At 38.1% G+C, this 21,662-nt stretch overlaps 1 protein-coding gene across 10 annotated transcripts in view; it reads right to left on the reverse strand.

Moving 5' to 3' along the window:
- Window positions 1-21,662, reverse strand: part of LRRC7 (leucine rich repeat containing 7) — a 491,773-nt gene that overhangs the window by 192,360 nt on the left and 277,751 nt on the right. The window contains exon 8 of one of the 10 annotated variants that reach the window (XM_035718247.2): window positions 9,169-10,898. The exons of the other annotated variants lie outside the window; for them this stretch is intronic. Coding sequence (XP_035574140.1) covers window positions 10,892-10,898 — 7 coding nt within the window. The 3' untranslated portion in view covers window positions 9,169-10,891. Of the gene's footprint in view, window positions 1-9,168; window positions 10,899-21,662 lie in introns of those variants that run through there. 10 annotated transcript variants of the gene reach the window in all.

The following is a 21,662-nucleotide window of genomic DNA, read 5'->3' on the forward strand; positions in this document are numbered from 1 at the left end:
ACTCTGAAGAGCTAACATTTTGCCAAAATTCAGAAGAAGACAGAGGAAGGTAATGACATAAAGTAATATGTATAAATACAAAAGCCTATACTGAATAAAAGCATGAGTTCGGGAGTTAGACTGGGATCAGTCATGAGCCCTGTGATCTTGGACAACATATTCACATTTTCTGTGCCTCAGTTTCCCTGTTTGTGAAATGGAAACAATGTGAGTACCATATTGTTGGGTCGTGCATCTTAAATAAGTTGGTAGATGTAACGTGTTCAGAAGACGCAGCAAGTACTCAGTAATAGAAGTCATTATTATTTTGATAAATGTCTGCGAAAACAAAGAGTTGAGGTTAGGAGGAAAAACCTTCAATATCAGACTCAAGTCAGTAATTCGTAGCCCACAGGAGAAGCAAAGCCTTCGTAGAGCCTGAATAATGAAGACTCAGACGCCAAGCTTGGGGCGGGTGCCCAAGCAACCGTTCTCACGTTCATCCCAGTAGTCACTGCAAATCTACTGCGTTCCAAGCACCACACCAGACTATGGACACAAAAACGAGAAAGGTGGACATTGTCTTTTTCTCCCCCAAAACTTTACAGTGTAACCGGAAAGACACACAGTAAAACAAGCTATCACAGTAAAAGGTATAAAGGTCCTGGTACAGGATGAACAGGGATACTCTAGGAGCATGTAACTGGACTGGAAGGAAGAGCTATGAAACAACAACAACAACAACAACAACAAAAAACCCAGACGTGCCAAACAACATATAGAAAAATCTTCTGGATCAAACCAAACCATTTCATTAGCCTCACTTTTATCCTTTTAATCAAAGTATAAGATACCTATAAAAGAATACATAGCAGGAGCATAATTCTCACTAGATTTGTGTATGCTGGACTTGTTGCCCACGTAATTAATATCAGGATGAAGAAACGAAACCTTCCAGAGTCCAAATGCAGGCCCCTTCACGCACCCGCTCTTTCACGAGTCACCACCTCACCTCCCAAAAGGGAACCACTACCACGGTGTCTGATAGCATAGACTGGTTTATGCCTCATGTTGTATTTTATAGAAATGAAAATCTATATTATATATCCCTTGTGCCCAACATCTTTTCCTAAACATTTCTACAGCGACATGAATATTCATAGTGGTCTACTTGTAATAGTTAAAAAAAACTGGAAGAAAACAACTCATACACTATCCATAATGAGGTAAAAAAAAAAAAAAACTGGTATATTTCCACAATGGAATACTACTCAGGAATAAAAATTGACAAACATTACAGCATGGACAAAGAAAATAATTATGCTTAGTGAAATATGCCAGACCAAATATATCTATATCTATATCTATATCTATATCTATATCTATATCTATATCTATATCTATATCTATATCTATATCTATATCATCTATATCTATATCTATATATCTATATCTATCTATCTACTCTTATGATTGCATTTATTTAACATTCTGGAAAATTCAAACTCATCTGTAGTGAGAGACAGCAGAATGGTATTTGGGTGGCGAGTCGGTGAGCAGTGATTGCGGGAACGTTTAAGGATGATCGGTGTGTTCTCTATCTCGAGCACGGGGATGCTTTCACCGGGGTATATATTTTAGGTCTTATCCTGGGGTACACTCTAGGGATGCACAGTTTATCAGATGCCAATCACATTTAAATAAAGCTTTTTTTAAAAAAGGACTTCTGGGTATTTTACTGATAAGTATCAGCAACATCTTTCTGAATTCAATATGTATTCAAATCTCTAGAAAAAATATATCCTCCCACATCTTCACAACTTTCATCCGGATCTGGGTGCATCCTCCTCGGCAGGGCCACGGCTTCGGGGTCAGGCTGCCAGGTTCAGATGCTCGCCCTCCCCTTCCCCGCATCGTGACACGGGGCACGGTGTCACCTTGTCTCGGTTTCCTCGTTTGTGACGGCGATGAGGACACCTGTTCCCAAGGGCTAATGGGAAGGCTGCAGGTGTTGGCAGAGGTGAGGAACTTGGGACCCCATGAAGGTCAGCAGCCACGAGGACAGTTAGGATCCTGGGGTCTGTCTCAGGGGACACTAAATGGCCAGAGCCTGGCAACGTTCCCCAAACTGGGCTTATCTTCTCTACTGACATGACTCATGCACCACTGTCCGAAGCCCTCATCAGCCAGGCTCCCTTCTGCGTCTCCAAGGCCCTCTCTGACAAGCTCAAGCTAATACCACCAACCCCCCCCACCCCAGTGGCCCTGCTGGAACTTTCTATGATTCATCCATTTCCCACTCATCTACCTGCTTGTGCCCAGGCCTTTCCCTTGCCTTAGAGTGTCGCTTCCAGAGAATCAAGAACTCCCTGAAGGGACAGCCTAGATCCCTGAAATTCTCCACACGTGGCACAGTTCTCCCCACGTTCTGAGTGCTCCACAAACGCTGGGCAAGTTTTCCCTGATTCCAATCCTCACTCTTTCACTGGCTTTTCTGTCGCTAATGTTAAACACACTGATTTCTCACCCTGTCCCCGAAGCTCGGTGTGGACTGCATGGACCATTTTGCACTTCTGTTAGAATTACGGGGTCCACATTGACTGCCCTTTTTAAATCCTCTTTTCCCCCCAGTCTTCCTTTATAATTAGAGATGCCCACATAAGCCTGTTAATCCACAGCGGCCTGATGACAATGATGTTCTTCCGCCTTTTCCCTAAAATGTTATCCAGTTTCTCTCCATTTTTTTCCCCTAAATTGCAAAATGCATACTGATTATCTGCATCATAGAAAATAAGGATTTGATTTTCAAGTATGAGAAACTTTGTATTAAAAAGTCGATTTAAAATTTTTATAGAATAGCAACGCCTTGACATGAGAAGCTACAGTTTCTGTACTCATTAAATCAAGGAATACTGAAGGCACATTATTCGGTAATTACTGTATAGAAACATCCTGGACTGCTTAACTGTCTTTTATGGTAATTACCATACAAAACAATTTATATTTCAAAGTTCCATCAGTTTGTGTGAAATCCTTCCGTGAAGCATGAACTTACAATAAAAATTATGACTCTAAAAATTCATCCTCAAGGAGAAACATAATATAGAATTAATATGTATCAATAAATAGTATAAGCTGACCCGAAAATCAGCACATTGCCTGTGGCACAAAGGATATTATTTATATGGTAGTAAATAACATTACAGTTCCTATTAACTAAAAGGGAAATATTTTTTATGCCTTCCTTACCAGGCTAATGTGCAGGTCAGAAAAACATATTCTTAAAAGCATTTTTTTTTAGTAGGCCTTGAAAAATGTAATGCGCGTCAGCTGTATGAGGTATTGTTACCTTTACAATCTTACATCTTAGGAAATGAAAAATAAGAAACCACTCTCATTTTAAAAGTTTGAAAAGATAAAATGGACAGTTATGGACATTGAGCCATCAAGCAAAGATACGATGAGCATCTTACATTATTACACATAATCTGATACTCTTCTAACCTTATGAAACTCACTGACCACCTCCTCAAGGTATCATTCTGAGGACAGAAGGTTAATTTATGATTCCAGAACACAGAAGGTACCCTGACATACATCTGAAGAGGACAAGCAATTCTTGTCATGTGTGATGAATACCTCTAATCTACTAGAAGTATTAATACAACTTGATTTCTAATCAAGGCGGTGGAGGTATACCAGTCAAATGAGCAACATCAGCATAAATAATCCGAGATGGCTAAAAATATAATTTAAGCAAACTATAATCTGTGGGCAAACGGTGAGGATGGTACATGATGGAGCACCAGAGGGAGAAGTGGCTTTGGATGCAGGGTTTGGATGCAGGGATATCAGTTTTCCCATTGGTTAAAACAGTGGGAACACAGACCTTACACAGTTGTTACAAGATTTAATGAAACCGTGTTTGTGGGTAGACAGTCTTGCATATCCACCAGTCCACATTAGCGTCCCTTCATTATCAACGAACACAAGGCCACTTGTAGGCTAAATCAGTTTTGTCTGGATTAACGTTTTATTAGAAGGGAAGACGAAGTCTGAGTTGTAATGCATATGACTTCACGCATCTGCAGGTCTATCCGAGTGCCAGATGCTTAGAAGAGATTTAAAAATAAGTGTCGTACTGTGTTTAAATACATCAATTGCTTTATTTATTAGGACGTTGCACTAACATGCATTTTCTCTTAAGTTTTTAACTCCTGCCATGAACACCAACTCTTTCTTGTTACTCACGTAGTTAAGGATCCTTGACTAGCTTGCCAACTAGTCAGATCCGAGTTCCTCAGTCTACCTTTACACTCCACTGTTCCTTTGACTTATTTCAACCATCAGAAAAATCAGAGCTTTCCTGATTCCATTAATACACCCTTGGACACTTCTACATCCGTCATTTCCTCTGACTGGTCGCCACTGCTTCCCCCCAAGTAGTTGAAATGTAACTTTCCTTTTAAGGCCTAGACCCAATGTTCTCAAATCTGTCCTCTCCTCCTCCCTAACAGAAGTAATCTTATTTCCTCTCTCTCTCTCTCTCTCTCTCTCTCTTTCAGTAGGTGGTACTTCCTTTCTATCTTTCTTTTCATTCTTTCTTAGCTATACACACCATTGGCAAAGCCAGTATGCTAGCTACCCTGGGGGGACTAATAAAACACCAACCCTGTCCTCAAGAAACCTACAATTAGAAAATAAAGAAGGAAAGTACATAAGTAAATAATTAAAGTCTAGGTGGAATACGGAGGATGGAAGGAGAGAAGTGTAGGCCTCACATCCAGGAAGAAGTGCTGGATAAGGTCCCACAGAGTGTGCCTCTGATGTGTCCTGTCACTCCCCTCTAGCTTCCATACAAAGCCCACAGCAGACTATGATTCTCCTCCTCCGATAATTTTTCCTTGAAAGAATCTTTCAGTGGGACTGTTGTGTTTTCTCCTTTCAGAAAACAGAGGTAGAGGGAGAAGCTAAGTGGCCAAAGTGGAAGAAAAATATAAAGATGTCCATCTTATCCCAATGCACTTGGATGCATCTCTTTCTCTCCCCAACCCCAGAGGCTGCAAATATTTGGCCAACACCTCTGGTCATTTCACAAAGGAATATTAGTTATTTAGGATTTAAGTATGTTAATATTAGTAGTTGATCTCTTCTCAAGACCAGAGTTTGAGTTTTGTGCTGGTGGATGCTCCTTGTTGCTCTAAAAGAAGCAAACAAACACCAACATTTCGGGTTCTAGATAGGTCTCATCCACCCTGGGCTCAGCTGGGAGATCCTAACTCTGGGGCTTAGGGATCCAGTTCCATTCCTTACCCCGGGATGGCTCCAGAGGGTCTCTGGCCAGAGCTTAGAAGTTGCTCTTCACCCCCAGAGGCCTCAGTGTACCACAAAGTCCCTCCAACGGTGGGGCATGGAGGGACTGCTTCTGCCTCTAGAGCATAGAGGTGGGATTTCCAGGAAGGGGGTGTTTTCTGGGTAGGCCCTCTGGAAACCTGTCTTGGTTGCTTTGTTCTGAGATTCCAACCTTGCTTAGTTCACTTGCTTCTTGGCTCGAAGCCAGTCATGCCATTAAACCTGGAGATTCCGTCAGGCTCTCACACTGAGTTACTTCTTTGTTTCTGAGCTTGTCCTCCCTGGTGCATATTCCAGCCAGCACTCTGTCTCTTTATTCCATTGGCTGCACTATACTCCTGTGATTTTTTATTTTATTTTATTTTTTAGCAGGTCATTGTCCATATAAGTAACTCCAAAACTTGCTTTATCTTCACCTATAGCACAGCCAGATCAGCAGGGCCACACTTTTCAGCTAGTGAGGTAAAGCCTGAAAGTAGGCCCAGAGAATGTGCCAGAAGCCTTATCTTACTTGAGTGTCCTCATAATGCCACCTACGTGTTTCCCCAACTGAACAGGAATTCCTAAACCAATCATGCAATTCTCTAAAAACCTGCAGTTCTAATCTCAGTGCAATGATCACATTGTCCCAAGTGGTTTTCCAAGGAAAATACAGCTCGTTCCAGGTTCACTTTTGAGCTTTTATACTTAAACTGCAGATGTCAGCCTGTCACGATTCCTTGGCTTTCTCTAAGGTCCTGCATTCTTCAGAGAAGTGATTTTAACTCAAAAAGCTAACAAGGGGGGGTGCCTGGGAGGCTCAGTGGTTGAGTATCTGCCTTGAGCTCAGGGCATGACCCCAGTGTCTTGGGATCGGGTCCTGCATCAGGCCCCCTGCGTGGAGCCTGCTTCTCCCTCTGCCTGGGTCTCTGCCTCTCTCTCTCTCTCTCTCTCTCTCTCTGTGTTTCTCATGAATAAATAAATAAAATCTTAAAAAAAAAAAGCTAACATGGCTTGTGATATCTATAGATGGTAACCACAAAAGTCCTATTGACAAATATTTAGTGTCTACAAATACCTAGTACAAACCGTGAAGACAGGGAGGAAATAGATTTAGTCTTCAGCAAATTTCATTAAGATATCTTGACATGTTTCCTTCTACTTTCATATCCCCATGCATTTCTAATTCTTCTTCCCTGACTGAACCGTCTTCCCCTGCCATTCTGTCCTCACGACCTTGGTCCCTCCATCCCCCGTACCCTGCACACAGTGGCCAGGCTCACAGGGCCTCCTTCTTAGACGTCTTGTTTACCCAGAGTTCACAGTCTCTTTGGGAGTGAAATACTGTTCTGTTCTGTTGGTCTCATAACAATCTGGTGGAAACCGCAAAAACATTATGCTGAGTGAAAGACGCCAGACACAATAGACCACATATGTGATTCCACTGACAGGAAGTGTTCAGAGAAGGGAATTTATAAAGACAGTAAGGAGATTAGTGGTTGCTTGGGGCTGCTGTGGGAACTGATATCAAAATGAGGATGCACTGCAAATGAGCACAAGGAATTTTTGGTGGGGGGTGATGGAAATGTTCAATAAACACAAAATGTTATAGTGTGGTGGTGATCACAAAACTACAAATTTGCTAAAAATTATTGAATTGTACACTTAAGACGGGTATTATGTTATGCAATATACACCTCAATAAATGTGTAAAAAAAAACCCAAAGGAATCTACTGAGTGGATTTTTTCCTTTGCTTCCGTATAGGGGCAGCTACCTGTGAATTCTTACTTAAATTTTATCCCATTACTCACAAATCTACATTACCATTTCTCCACTTAAATCTCTCATTAAAACATCATCACTGTCTGCAAAATGAAGTCTAACCACGGCATACAGTCCTTTCCATGATTATCTCCTCTATCCACCGATGGCTACTCCTTCCCCAGGCGTACTCCTTGCACATTTAATGCCTTGTGATATGTTCCTCTTGAAGTAATGCTCCTCTTCCTACCCTGCACTGGTTAAAAGACAATTTCTTGTCCAAAAGAATCCTTAGCCTTCATCTCCTTTGCAATTCTTACCTAAATTTTACCAATAGGGTAAGTGTTCTTTGCACTCTTTCTGTTCACTCATCACATTTCTATAATCCCATGTAATATGCCAAATTGTATATAATGCATGACTTGTCTACACCCCTTAGCAGACTACGATCGGCCTAACAGAAGGGGGTTTACTGTACCTGGCACCTCAGTTGCAAGGCTGTGGCACAAAGTAGGTCCTCAATAAATGTTAACTGAACTGGACTGAATCAAAAATCTGTATTCTCTCCAAAATTTACCCAAGCAGAGAGGTGACTAAGAGTTTGGTTTCGAGTGTCATATCCATATGTATCATAATCTGAAATCAAAGCACTTTGTGTGTGGGAGGAAGGGAAGGCCATTATTGGTTTGACACATTTTTTACTTCAATGAGATTTTGAACAACTGTGTAATCTGTACATCCTCAGGCTATTCTAACCCTCTTCTGTTCTGAACCTATTTTTTACTGTAACAACAACCCTTTGCTGTAATTTCACCCCACTAATATTTGCTTTTTATGCCAGTAAATAAACATCAACTGTCTTTATCCACTCAACTTTATGTTGAGTGCTGGTGGCAGAAGCAAACAACGTAAAATAACACTTACAATACCTAATGGGACTTCTTTGCATTTCGTTTTTGACTAAAAATTGATAGGACAGCCATATTTTTGTGACAAAATTTAGATCTGCACATTTCGCTCTAAAAAAAGTAGACATGGTTCAAAAGAAAATACAAAATGGTAGAAATCTTAGTAACATTTGATAGGAACAGAAACACAGGGATGGGCGAGTATCTGAAATTCTTCATGAACTCGCAGGAGAATCGGAAGATGCATCCTGCTTTCTGAGGCATTCCTAAGAGGCACAAAAACTGAACTTCATGAGATGTCAATAAGATGTTGAAGGGCAAGTCAGCGTTGTTGCTCACATGGTGGTCCAGATGCCTGAGAGTGTCACGTATCCCAACAGGGAGGAAAGAGCTCTGTTGTATACTGAATCCTGGAGAATGGACAAGCATATATTGTGCTGGCTTCTTCTTAAGAGGTATTTTTTAATCTTGTTTTAGTTTTTGTTTATTACTAAGCACATTTAGTCAAATTCTGGTTTAACGTGCAAATCCCACTATCATGAGTTTATAATCAATATATTTTTAAATGACAGCGCAAGAGGAAATCGTTATTTCAATAACTCCAAATGCATACAAACACATTTTGTCCTTTTAACGTTTTATCTAGTTTAAAGATACACATCTGGAGGCTAAAAATGATCTAACTATAAAACGAACACATTTAATATTGTTACGTTGGTATGTGTGAGTCTTCTCAGGGTAAGATTAGAGTGACGTAAACATTGTGCATGAATCTGTAGTCATTTAAATGAGTCGGGACGTTAACAGTGATGCACAGCACTAACAGTGGGCAAAAATGCATCAAGTATCGTATTCCGTGGTATTAGTTTACATTTTTACTTCGGTGATCACTTCTGCTGATACAGTCTTAAACCATTCCAGTTTTGACAACAGTTGAAATTCAAGTTACTTGTCAATTTTTTTTCTCATTAAGGAAAGTTCCCTTTATCCTACAAATACAAGCTTTCAGTTGTAATTATCATAAGACCAGAAACTCAACATGGCTTACTGCAGTGAGATGATGCCAACAAAATGATTCTCCAACAGAACTACTGCACATTGCTGCAGACTTTAACTGCAGCTCCGTAAGACTTGAAAATTTTAGCAACAGCAAGTCCGGTTTTCCCCTTGGAACACAACAGAGGCATAACAGCAGTATTTCTTTAATCATTAAAGCTACTTCCTTGCAGAATGTTTTAAACAATCTCTAAAATGGTATTTGAAGGACATGGTTAAGGGCATATCATAAACCTACACTGGAATAGCACAATTTACTTTAAGCAGAGTCAGAGATTTACCTTGCTGTTCTGAGAACAGAACTTTCATCTATATCTGTATCTATCTAGAGATACAGGCAGTCTATGTAAGAATGACAGAAGTCAATTAACATAAAGCACACAGCTACAAGCAATGTTGTACAGTTAAAGTAGATGTATGAATCTTTACACACAGATTTTCGTAAGCACTCATGAAAAAAAAAATCAGCATTCACACCATTTTAACTAAAAAACCCCCCAACATACTTTCATATGTATATGTGTTTTTTTACAAAGGGCTATGCATTTTAGGACATCATTTTATTATCTCATATATTTTGCATGGTTAAAATACATCAAAACAAGAATACAAATCTTCAGAAGAGTGCATTTCAACTCTGTGGTGTAGGTTTGCCAAAAAAATGGCAGTTTGTAATTTCCTAAGTCACGAAATGGGATAAAAACAAAACAAAACAAAAAAAAAGGAAGAGCTATTAAGCTCAGTGTACCCTGCTCAGATGTTTTTAAGAAAAGAACTTTCTAATTATATTTAACCAAGCAACAGTTACAATAGAACGAGTATAAATTCTGTAGATCTTGTTTTGTTCCAACAAACAAATCAAGATGGGGGGTGAAGGATGACTATGTCGAACTGCACCAAGATGAAGCCCTCTGCAATCTGATTTCAAACTTCAAAATTTCAGTATGAAACATATCCTACTTCTAAGTCATATGTTTAAAGAGTTAAAAGTAGATGTACCCATTATGTCGATTGTTACTTATTCTGCAAAAACATCATTACAAAGACTCATTTTGCATGCAAATTGGAATGCTATAAGTCATTGAACTGTACAGATCAAGCCAATGTGGTTAATTAACAACGTTTTATAGTTAGAAAATTAACTGTTCCACATTAAGTTACATAAAATGAAAGAATGCCGAAACCAATCAATCACTAGCTTTTCATATTTTGACTTGGGGCTATCTGGGAATAATCTTCCACTTTGCAAAATAAGTTCACGATGGAACATTTTTTAGGAAGCACGGCACCAAAACTGGGCAACCATACTCGGTCTCTGAAGAATATAACTGACTAGAGAAATTTTCCTATTTACTGCATTAGGCTGACTACTAAGATGATGAATTGTTCTGATCTATTCAAAAATACTTACACAAAAATTATATGCGACAGCAGCTTTATATTACAAATAATGAAATAAATTTGATAAAAAATATGGGTGATAATGTTTTTCGGAGACCGATAAAACTTTGTAGTCATTGAAATTCAAGGCAACTGAACACACTTGTAAAAAAAAAAAAAAATCAGGTTTCTTTGTATTAGTTGGAAAAGCCATTGTTAAATTTTAACAAAGACCAAACATTTTGCATAAATCTAGGGAGTAGTAAGGCAGCCCCCATCAGCAGGTGGGACGCCAAAAATGTTTGGTTTCAATAATATAGTTTGGGAGAACTACCTCTACAAAGTCTACTCGTGCTGATGCTCCTGATGCTGCCATTTCTGGTGCCCGAAAAGGCGCTGCCTCCACATCCTCTGCTGTAGGTGTCACTCACTGTATAGTCTCAGGCGATTGGGCAAGGGGCACACTCAGGATCTTCAGATGCTAAGATGAGAAAAATCAATTTCAATGCCCAAAAGATGGAACTCCTAATGCAGACGGTGACTAAAATAATTACCAATTGGTCTACAGTACAGGGAAGTTGGAATGTTCGTTTGTTTTAATGCAATTCCATAGAAATAGGTTTTAAGCAAGATTTCTGTAAGGAGGTACAGCTCTAGGATTAGGAAGGATCTTAGATAAGATAAAGACAGAATTAAACGGGGTGGAATTGGACCAGGTGACTAAAAACATGCACACTTCCTAAGAGGAGAAAGAAAACATTCACATGAAAATCGTGGAGTGATTATTTTCTCAAAACAAAAACGAAATCAAAACAAGACCAAAAAAACCAACCTGCTTCAACTTTCATTTCCAGGGTTATTTCTGCTCATTTAGATGAACTCTCTACACTAACAAGCATTATTGATGCATGCTATTAAGAGCAGAGTAGGAATGCATCCATCAGTATTTTAAGCTGAATTTCAGCATCCTTTTCTCTCTTTGAAAATAATAAACTTTACTTTTTTTTTTTTTTTTTGGTAAAGATTAATCCATTCATCCCACAGAGAGAGACACAGGACAGAGACACAGAGAGAGAGACAGCGAGCAGGGGGACGGGACAAAGGGAGAAGGGCAGAGAGAGAGCATCCTCAGAATCCCTGCTCAGCGGGCGCCCTTGCAAGGCTCCATCCCATGACCCCCAGATCACGACCTGAGCCAAAACCAACAGATGACTGAGCTACTCAGGCATCCTCAGACTTTATGAATGTCTTCTGTAATATAAATTTTTTTCCTCAAATATATCAGTTCCATAATACATGGACTAATTCAGCTTAATCTGTATAGTGTTTGAAAAAAGCTCTTATATGAGAAAATATCAGTGAAAGAAACCAGTGATAGATACATATGGAAGAGGACATGCTGTAGAAGACTCTATTTGATAAAAAGAATTTTGATCGAAAGAATGTTTTGAGTAGTAAAAAATAATCATTCCTCCCATTTTTACATTAAATATTTAAACAGCAGCGTTTCCCAGCATTTTTATGTTTTAAGAAAAATATATGTAATTTCTATCTGGAAGCATATTTTGAAAGAAAACATTGACTTGAATGCAAAATGATAAATGCATATATTAAAACAAAATAATTTGCAAAATATTTACCATCTCTGTAAACACAGCAGTAGCACAAACTAATATATTATGGCTATTTTTAATTAAATCAGTAAAGTAACCATCTTTTATATTTAAAAAATGACATTTTTATGACAGTCATTTATACAGCTTGTGCACCTGAGTCTATTCTATATGATATACTGTAAAGGGACAGACGATCACAAATTATAATGACAGATTCTTATTGAACATACTACTTCAACAGGAGCCATCCTGAGTCAATTAATCATACTATTACTCTATTTTAATTTTGCTCTCCATGTTTTTCCAGAAAAGCCACTAATCACAATTCACTTAATGACTTACACATATTTTATTTACAATTTTTGATGTACTACATTTTTTCAAATTAATTAAATGCTTTACTAACATATAATGATCTAAAGATTGGATATACTTAAAAACAAAGTAAATTATGGCTTCTCTGATAAATGCAATTATGATTATACACAATATTTAATGATAATTGAATACCTTAGCTACAATAGAAATTTCTCTTTGCTCCATCTAAAGAGACTTCTATATTTTCAATTAAAAAATATATTTTTACAATATTTTTGCATACAACTGAAATTAGTGCACGTTAATCTTAAAGCATTTTCATAGAAGGCAAGAAATAGAGTCCTCAAAACCATATAATTATTAATTATATTAGAAGAACTTGGCAAATGCTTTAAAAGCTGAACAATTCCAGGCTTACAATAGGTAGATTAGGAACGCACATAAGATATTTGAATAAAAATTACCTATTTGCGTGTTTAATTGACAGGCAACACATATACAGATTCTTTGTCAGGATAGTTCATCGCATAGATTTTGCTAAAATTTTAGTTTCATTTATTTATTTTTTGGTATAATATTAAGTAGCCATTTAAAATAGGTGTTTATTCACAAATTAACATAGCTATTTCACATCACTGTCTTAACTTTCCTGATGTATATTTATTAAGTCCATATTCTTAACTTTAGTGTCACGAGTAAAATAACAGCATGTGCAAATATTACAAAAGTATTATATTTTATATAAAATTAGATGTAGATAATACTAAGTAGCTCAAGTTCAAGTTGAATATAATTGTGCACTTTGTGTATTTTTCTTGGATAATTTGAAATATGCAACTGGATAGCTGTCAGACTCAGAGCAATAAACCTTAAGTGTTTTGTCTCAGATCTCTCTGCCTTATCATTTAACCTTCTCATTGGACGTATAGATTACTCAAGAATGAATAGTGATATAGCAGTCAGTATTCTCAACCAGCCAAAATTCAACACCACCTGAAAGCATAAAGTATTACAGCATACAATTTGCTTTTGAAGATAGGCCACAAGTACAAATCATTTTTTTTGAACATCAAAGGTGATCAATAGAGACATCTTCATAATGGCAAGTAACATTTTGTTCTTTAAATACATTGAATACATTTCCCCAATCTGTGTATCATCTGCAGCATAAGCTTACTAAAATTCAAGGAATAAAGAATATGCTTTTACTATAAAATGTAGTCATTTGATGAATAAGAAAATTTAAACTGTATGTTATTTGTATATAAAAGGTTGAACCACAAAAAATGCAACTGTGTGCAAGCTAAATCAAATTTGAGACTCCTCTGCTCTAAAATATACCTTATAATATTTCAAAATATTTTATCAATATGCTAAACTATTTCAAAAAAAGTTTAATAAATAAGTGGAAGGGTGTTTTAGCTATCGCCTCCAAATCCCTCCAGGAGGCATGCATTACAGGTTACAAATGGGCACCACAAGATTCTGTTTGGGGAATTCAAGAAACAATTTGAAGAGATAATCTATGATCTGAGTCTTTAGTTTTTCAATAGGATATTAGCATACAGTGAAAAAGAAGACATTCCAGGCACAGGGAAATGCATGTGTCAATGTATTAGAACTTTAAAGCAAATAACTTAGAAATGACGAACTATTCTTCTACAGGGGAACTTAATCTGGACAGAATTGTTGGAATATGAAGCAATTTATCATGTGTCTTTATACATTTATTTCTATACCCCATTCTTTTTGTTCAACCTAAAAATACATTTCTTCACCTATTTAGGTCAAATTCTTACTTGTCCACTTGATCCCAGATCTATCAACCTTTTCTAGGAAGGATCTGGCTTCTCACGTTTTCTTCTCTTTTCCTCTTCATTGCGGTTCTCTCTCCTCTTGGGCCATGTGCAATCTACAACCCTGCTACCTCCTTTCCTACCCGTAAAATACACGCCTTATGCCCAGCTCAGGTTAACATTTACTTCTTGGTCACTGAACTAAAATTTACTGAGCAGCTACTTTGTGCCAGGCAATGTACTTAACATTGGAGAACAAGACGAGTTGTTGGTCCATGTCCTCCTTTCTCCTCTTCTTATTTGCTTACCAAACATTCAGTCACCAACCCACTGCTCTCTAGATTTCTCACCCCTCCCATGGAATGAAACTGCCTTTCTCTTGTTAGTATTGCTAGTAGTCAGGCACGCCAGTTTCGGTGACATAGAAAGCAATCTAGAACTGACTCCTGCATCTGCCGCTGTCTGCTGACCTTAGGCTGGTTCTCTGACTTTTCTTGAGTCATCATTTTTTTTAAAAAATCCATAAAACAGACATAGTGACACTTATCTCAGTTTACTGAATGAAACTCAAGAGGAAACATAACGGATGCTTTACAGCTCTTTACCCGGAGCCTGGCATATAAAAGTTCAAGGAATTGTTGGGTATCGGCATCCAAAAATCTTTCTGATTCCAAATCCAACTAATGTTTCTCAGTCTTTATCTTCTTTAGGGTCTCTCTGCTTCCTTTGCCTATTGATTATTCCCTTCATCAAAGCTCTTCCTTAAACTCTACACAAGGCGCCCTTCTGCTTCATCACGTGCGTTAATGTCTCGTTGGTTTAGTCCATTGCTCTCAGCACTCAAAGTGCAAGGATCTGCCCCCATGACATACCTACTAATGATGCCCAAATCTAGACTTTCAGCCCGACTTTCTTTGAGCTTCAGATTCCTATATTTAATGGTATGCTAGGTATAGAATTGAATCTTCCCAAATTGAATTCATTGTTTCCTCTTCAAAGCAGCTGCTCTCTCTGGATTATTTTTTTAAAACATTCATTTTCCTTCACTGATTTATACTCATTAGTCTGCAGAACATGGTGATTTCTTGCCTGTATTATTATAATAGTCTATTAATCCATTCCCTCTTCCTGAAATCCATATTTCACCTGGTTACCAAAGGAAATTTAATCACCTCACCTCCTTATGAGGTGAATAGTCTCCCTCGCCCTCCAAAATTCATATGTTGAATTCTTAATCTCCAGTACTCCAGAATGTGACTGTATTTGGAAATAAAGTCTTTAAAAAGATAAGTTAAAATGAGGTCACTACGGTGGACCTTCACCCAATATAACTTGTGTCTGTATAAGAAGAGGTGATTAGGATATAGATTCACAGAGGGAAGACCATGTGAAGACACGGGGACAAGACAGCTATCCACAAATCAAGGCGTGAGACCTCGAAATAAACCAATTGTGCTAAAACTTTGATTTTGGGCTGCTGGCTTTTAGAATCATGAGAAAATAAATTTCTGCTGTTTAATACACTCCATCTGTAGTGCGTTGTCATGGTAGCCCTAGCGAATGAATATACGGCCCTGCATATGCTTCTCTAACAGTTGTTCAAGTACATGCGATAGAATCTCAACATAACAAGCCTCCATGAAGCTTCCACACCTTTCTGTTTAGCTTCCTTTCCAACCTCTGTGTGTCATCATGCTGTTGTTCCACAGCCTTCCACTGCCTACAGTTCCCTGGACACACTGTATTCCTTCCCTTAGTACCTCTGCCACTACTGTCCTTCTCACTCACTGATTTCTATGCAGTCCTTTAAATTCAGCTTAATCGTTATCCTTCCAGGAAACTCTCCTTTACCCTAACTTGGTTTTTAAGTAAAGCACAAAGAAAACTCGTAAGCATAGATACATAGACAAAGGGGGGAAATCACTATGACCTTTTACCCTAATATGACCATTATAACTCTTCAACACTTTTCCTTCTAGCCAGTTACACAATTGAGATTTTTACACAATTGAGATTTTACTGTACAAGCAATTTTGCATTCTGTGCTTGTTAGATTTGATATTATTCTTTGAGGATTTTTCTATTACTTAAAAAGCAAGTAATTTTAATGACTCTCTAATGTATTTTACCATGTTGGTTTACCTTGATTAATCTAATCATTCTTCTACAACTAGAAATTCAGGAATTTTCATTGATTGTCCTGGGCTTGATAATGAATTGTATGTTACGATTTCCAAACTTTTAACTCTAGACTTCTCTCCTGGTCTTTGCATCTGTGTCACTAGAGCATTTTACCAAAACTTAGTCTGAAATGAACCTCAGTATTTCTACCTATCGCGGTTTCCACCCTTCCCATACATATCCCCCAAACCTCTTCTGAACCTGTTTATCACAATAATTCATCTAGTCTCCCAAACTAGCAGCCAAGTGAGTCATGCTGACTTTTCTGTCAGCCTTTCCTAATTCAAATTAAATCATTTACTAAAGTGTTTGGACTCTGTCTCTAAGTATATCCACGTCTTTCCTCTCCACTCTCCCATCATTGACTTAACCTGGTTCACCATAGTCTCTAGGCCATTGAAATGGTCCTCTCTGTATCCAGACTCTTCAATTCTATCTTCCTCAGACTTGCTCCCTAACTTTCACCATAACTGTTAAAGTTGCAAATCTCATCATTCACTCTACAGCTTAATTTTCTTCAGTAGATCACTGAAAACCATGTTCTAACTGAAATGTTGAGTAAATAACTGAGTTATTTACTGAGACATTGCCTTTTTTATTTTACAAATATTTTGTAATTCAAATGTGGTTTTTGCTTCCATAAGGATTTATTTATTTACTTATTTATTTATTTTTGCTTCCATGAGGATTAATTTTGAAAGGTTCATAATGACTCCACTGACTTCAGATTTTGCTTGAGATTGACTTGAATAAATTATCCTGTGTGTTCCAAATTTAAAAACGACAAACAAATCAACAAATCTATGTTCCAACCATTTCTCATGGCACCATAATAGGATAGGTATTTATACACGCACCTACACACACATACACACACACTATAGGAAATCTGCCTGACTTTTCCATTCCATACCAGCGCTTCTTAAGGAACTATATTGTGACTGTTTATATAAATGTCTGTGTGCCTGACTCCATCCTCAAACTGGGAACTTGGAAAAACAAACTCTAAAAACTAAAAATTGTTAAAAGATCTAAAAATCTTCATGGTAGTCTCAAGGTAGTCTCAAGAATATTAAAAATAAGGAACTTGTATAAAATCATGATCAGAACTGAAATAATTTTTTTTTCTTTTATGAATTCCTTTGGCATGGAAACATGATAATTCTGTGAAGTTCTCTAAATGGAGATCTTACTAAAGTAGTTTATTTAAACCAGTGTCCCAAAGGGCCTGAAAAAATGTGACTTAGTACTCCTACTGTAAGTTTAAATATATATAAACTTCTGGAGGTTTAGTTAGCTTGCAAATGTTGGAAAAACAAAAAACATATCGCTAAAAACATTATTTACCCTAAGAATAACTCATTAAGTCACAAGCGGCAATCAACAGAAGTACACATTCATCACTTCAAACATGGAAACTTAATGGAGCCTTGATGGTAAGCAATAATTGCCAAAGAAGCACTAATGCAGAATTGACATTCAGTACTAACAAATTAATTTGGGAGCTAATTGAAAAGAAACTTTGCTTTGAATAACACCACTATATTGTTATAATTTTTAATTATATTTTTAAAGAATGTTCTGATGCATTCATTATATGGGACACTTGGTTCCATACATATGTTATTAAGGCAGGATTAGAGTAAGAAGTTTTGTGAAGAAGAAATGTCAATTACCCTTAGAATCAAAAGGTCCATGTCTGAAAAGTGTGGACGCCATCAAATCCTAATCTTTAAAACTTACTTAAATTTACTTTGGGAGAATGAAAAGATATAACTTTTTAATATCTAGCCTGCTGCTTTGCGTCACACCTTGCCGGCTCTCTACATTCTGTCTAGTTTTTGCTCCATTTTCTGAAAATTAGTGAAAGAAACCTCACTAAAATGAGGCAGGCGTGACGGAGAGGCGGTGGAGGGGGTGCCACTCAACATCAATTATGGGAAGAACTGTCAAATTACCAGACCCCAACAGAAGAATCATCAACTGGAAAGAATCATTAATTACAATGCCTCCCTCCCTGGCAGGAAGGATATACACGGCATCTCCTGTAAGAAACTGACTAGCAGGGCGCCTGGGTGGCTCAGAAGGTTACGTGTCTGGCTCTTAGTTTCAGCATAGGTCATGATCTCATGGGTCATGAGATGGAGCCCCACATCGGGCTCCATGCATGGTTTGGGAGTCTGCTTGAGGATTCTCACACTGTGACCCTGCCCCCACTTGTGTGAGCTTTTTCTCTCTCTCTCAAATAAATAACTAAATCTTAAAAAAAAAAAAAAAAGAAATTGACTACCATCATCACCCTTGACTTGGGCTTTTCTCCAATGGACACAGGTTCAAACCAACCCCTTCCAAATTCAACCCGTCTTCTCCATAAAATAGTGTTCTTTGTTTGCTGCAGTTGCCTATAGTTTCATCACAGCTTGCATGTGGTGGAAGGGGAGGAGGGCGGTGGGTGGGGGTGAATGGGTGGCGGGCACTGAGGGGGGCACTTGACGGGATGAGCCATGGGTGTTATTCTGTATGTTGGCAAATTGAACACCAATAAAAAATAAATTTATTATAAAAAAAATTTAAAAAATCCTCTGTTAATCCCAAATAAACCCATTTTTTATTGGGAAAATAACTGGTTTCTGTGTTGTTTTGTTGTTTTTAAGGTTAACAGCATCTAGACCCTATCATTCTCCCAGCCCTGGCACAGTAACACTGTCTCCTTTGAAAACTACACCTCTCATAAAGAGCATTCAGCTTTAATAGAGAGGACGTAAGGAGAACATTCTACTTTCTCTCACTGTCTCTACCCACTATTTCTGTTTTTCAGATGTAGTGACTCAAAGAAATTTTTAAAAACACAACAGATATACTTTTTTTCGTTAGAATGCCCACCCACCTGGGCTCTTTCATGCCAAAATGTGAGCGTTAAAAATAATAATCGACCTAAAGCAAAAACCTCCTACAGAATTTAGTTTGGCTTTCATTCGTTTGCCAACAATTTGCTATCTTGACAACTACAAACCTACTCATGATGAAAAAGTTAGAGGATGTACATATAGGCAAAGTTTTCTTTTCCAAACTCCATCTACCTGTAAATATTTTTCCTCTTGGCAGTAACACCCGAGAGCTACATCCTCAACCCACTACTGTGGGTGAATGTACAGTTATGCTGGTCACAGGCTGATTTTCAGGTGACTCCTGAAGCGACTGGTACTCTGTCTCTGTCATTTATATAAAAGAAATGCTCTTTGGTGACTCACTTATTCTGATGCTCTTGAGGACCTTAACTCCTTGGCCTTTGGAACCTGGTGGCTATTAGTATTGACTCCAAAAAGTTCACCATGGCTCCATTCCATCAGCTACTCTTAGTTCTTCCTTCTGACAATTAGTGCCTGACACTTAGCAGATATTTAATGAGTATTTGCTGAGTATTGGGCAGATGTTTTGCAGATGGTCAACTGACATCTCAACTAGGACCATAGGAGGTATGTAAGTACTTACATTGGTGCTTAGATGATCCTTTTTTAGGCCAGAGAAGTTATTTTCTGCAGGTTTGTTGGGGCTAGGGTGGAAGAAGTTACCCCCTGCTAGGATGTTTTCAGACAGAATAACAAGGATCACCTCATTTTTATACTTCTGGTCTATACTCACTATGTCCCTAATGGCTAACGGCAGCAAGTAACTCTGGTTGCAAATCGATCCTGAAAGTTTCTCAAAAACCATCTTGTCTTTGTGCCCTCATATTCCTCTTCTCTAGAAAAAATAGTTCACTTCCCTTAGGCAGCAATGGTAGCTATATAAATATATATATTTTATATAGATTTTTTTATTTATTCATTTTGAGAGAGAGAGAGAGAGAGAGAGAGAGATCATGCAGGGGGATGAGCAGAGGGAGAGGGAGAAGCAGACTCCCCGCTGAGAGGGGAGCCTGATGAGGGGCTTGATCCTAGGACTCCAGGATCATGACCTGAGTGGAAGACAGACTCTTAACCGACTGAGCCCCCCAGGCGCCCCTGGTTGCCATATATTTATTAGGAAGGGCCACCCTGCACTATATTTTTACGTATGATTCTAAATATTCAAGTTTCCCTACCATAGGATATGGTATTGCCTCAGGCGTTGTATGTATCCAGTTTACAAAGAGATTATAATCACACCTTTTCTTTGGTTATAAATTTCCTCACTGAAGACCAGAGGGTGTTAACACCCTTTGTTTTAAGCAGTATTTCATTAGTGGTAGAAATCCTGCAAACCGTCTTTCAGTCTAACAATGTAATTGCCACGTTACCTTATCTCCCAACACTTCAAATACAGGGCTACAGATAATTGATGTTGTTTTCTTAATATCAACAAACATGGAATAAAATTAGTGAATAAATTACTGAGTGTTGCCTGCCACGGTACTCGGAAGATCCAAGATGATTTTCACTAGCCTTCTGTTACGACCAGCATGGTTTTTTAATGCACATTCTTAATAGTGTATGTTTAAAGCTGTATTGAATGTCATCCTTGGATTTTATTTTTAATTTTGTCAGGTGAACCCATCCATCCATCCAATCATCCTACGCACTTCTTACTGCTATAGGTGATGTAGAAAGAAACATGAAAGACATTCTTCTGTAAAGGAAATTACAGGTCTATGAGAGAAATGAGCAAGTAAATCAACAATTATAGTACATGTATATATACATATGTATTTCTAAATTTTATTTCTTTTTGATATGAGAGCCCAGAAAAGGGATGGCTAGGACAGTCAGAGGGGGTTCAGAAAAGGATTTCTATAGGAGTTTATCTCCACTGAGTTATAAAGGGTAAGTAAACTAGTTAATCAAAGATTAGGGAAAGATGTACTGGGCAGAGGAAATAATATACACAAAGGCCCAGAGATGAGATTATATAATTCGGGATGACAAAGAGCATGGAGTGTGTTGAGGGGGAAGAGGTGATGACTACAGGAAGCAGAGATAGTTGAGGGACGCCTGGGTGGCTCAGTTGGTTAAGCCTCTGTCTTTGGCTCAGGTCATCATCCCGAGGTCCTGAGATCGAGCTCCGGGTCAGGCTCCCTGCTCAGTGGGGAGTCTGCTTCTCCCTGTCCCCCTGCCCCTGCTCATGCTCTCTCTCTCTCTCAAATAAATAAATAAAGCATTTAATAAAAGAGAGAGAGAGAGAGAGATAGTTGAGGCGCAGGTCATGGAGAACCATTATCTTAAAGAGGGTAGATATTCTTTTCTTGAAGGCCATTGAAGTCATTAAGAATTTAAAGGTAGAAAAAAAAAAGAATTTAAAGGTAGAAAATGACTTAAGATTTGTACTTCAATTTTGGAAAAAAAGAGTATAATGTGG

This window comes from Canis lupus, chromosome 6 (assembly GCF_003254725.2).
Source record: "Canis lupus dingo isolate Sandy chromosome 6, ASM325472v2, whole genome shotgun sequence".
Lineage (NCBI taxonomy): Eukaryota > Metazoa > Chordata > Mammalia > Carnivora > Canidae > Canis > Canis lupus.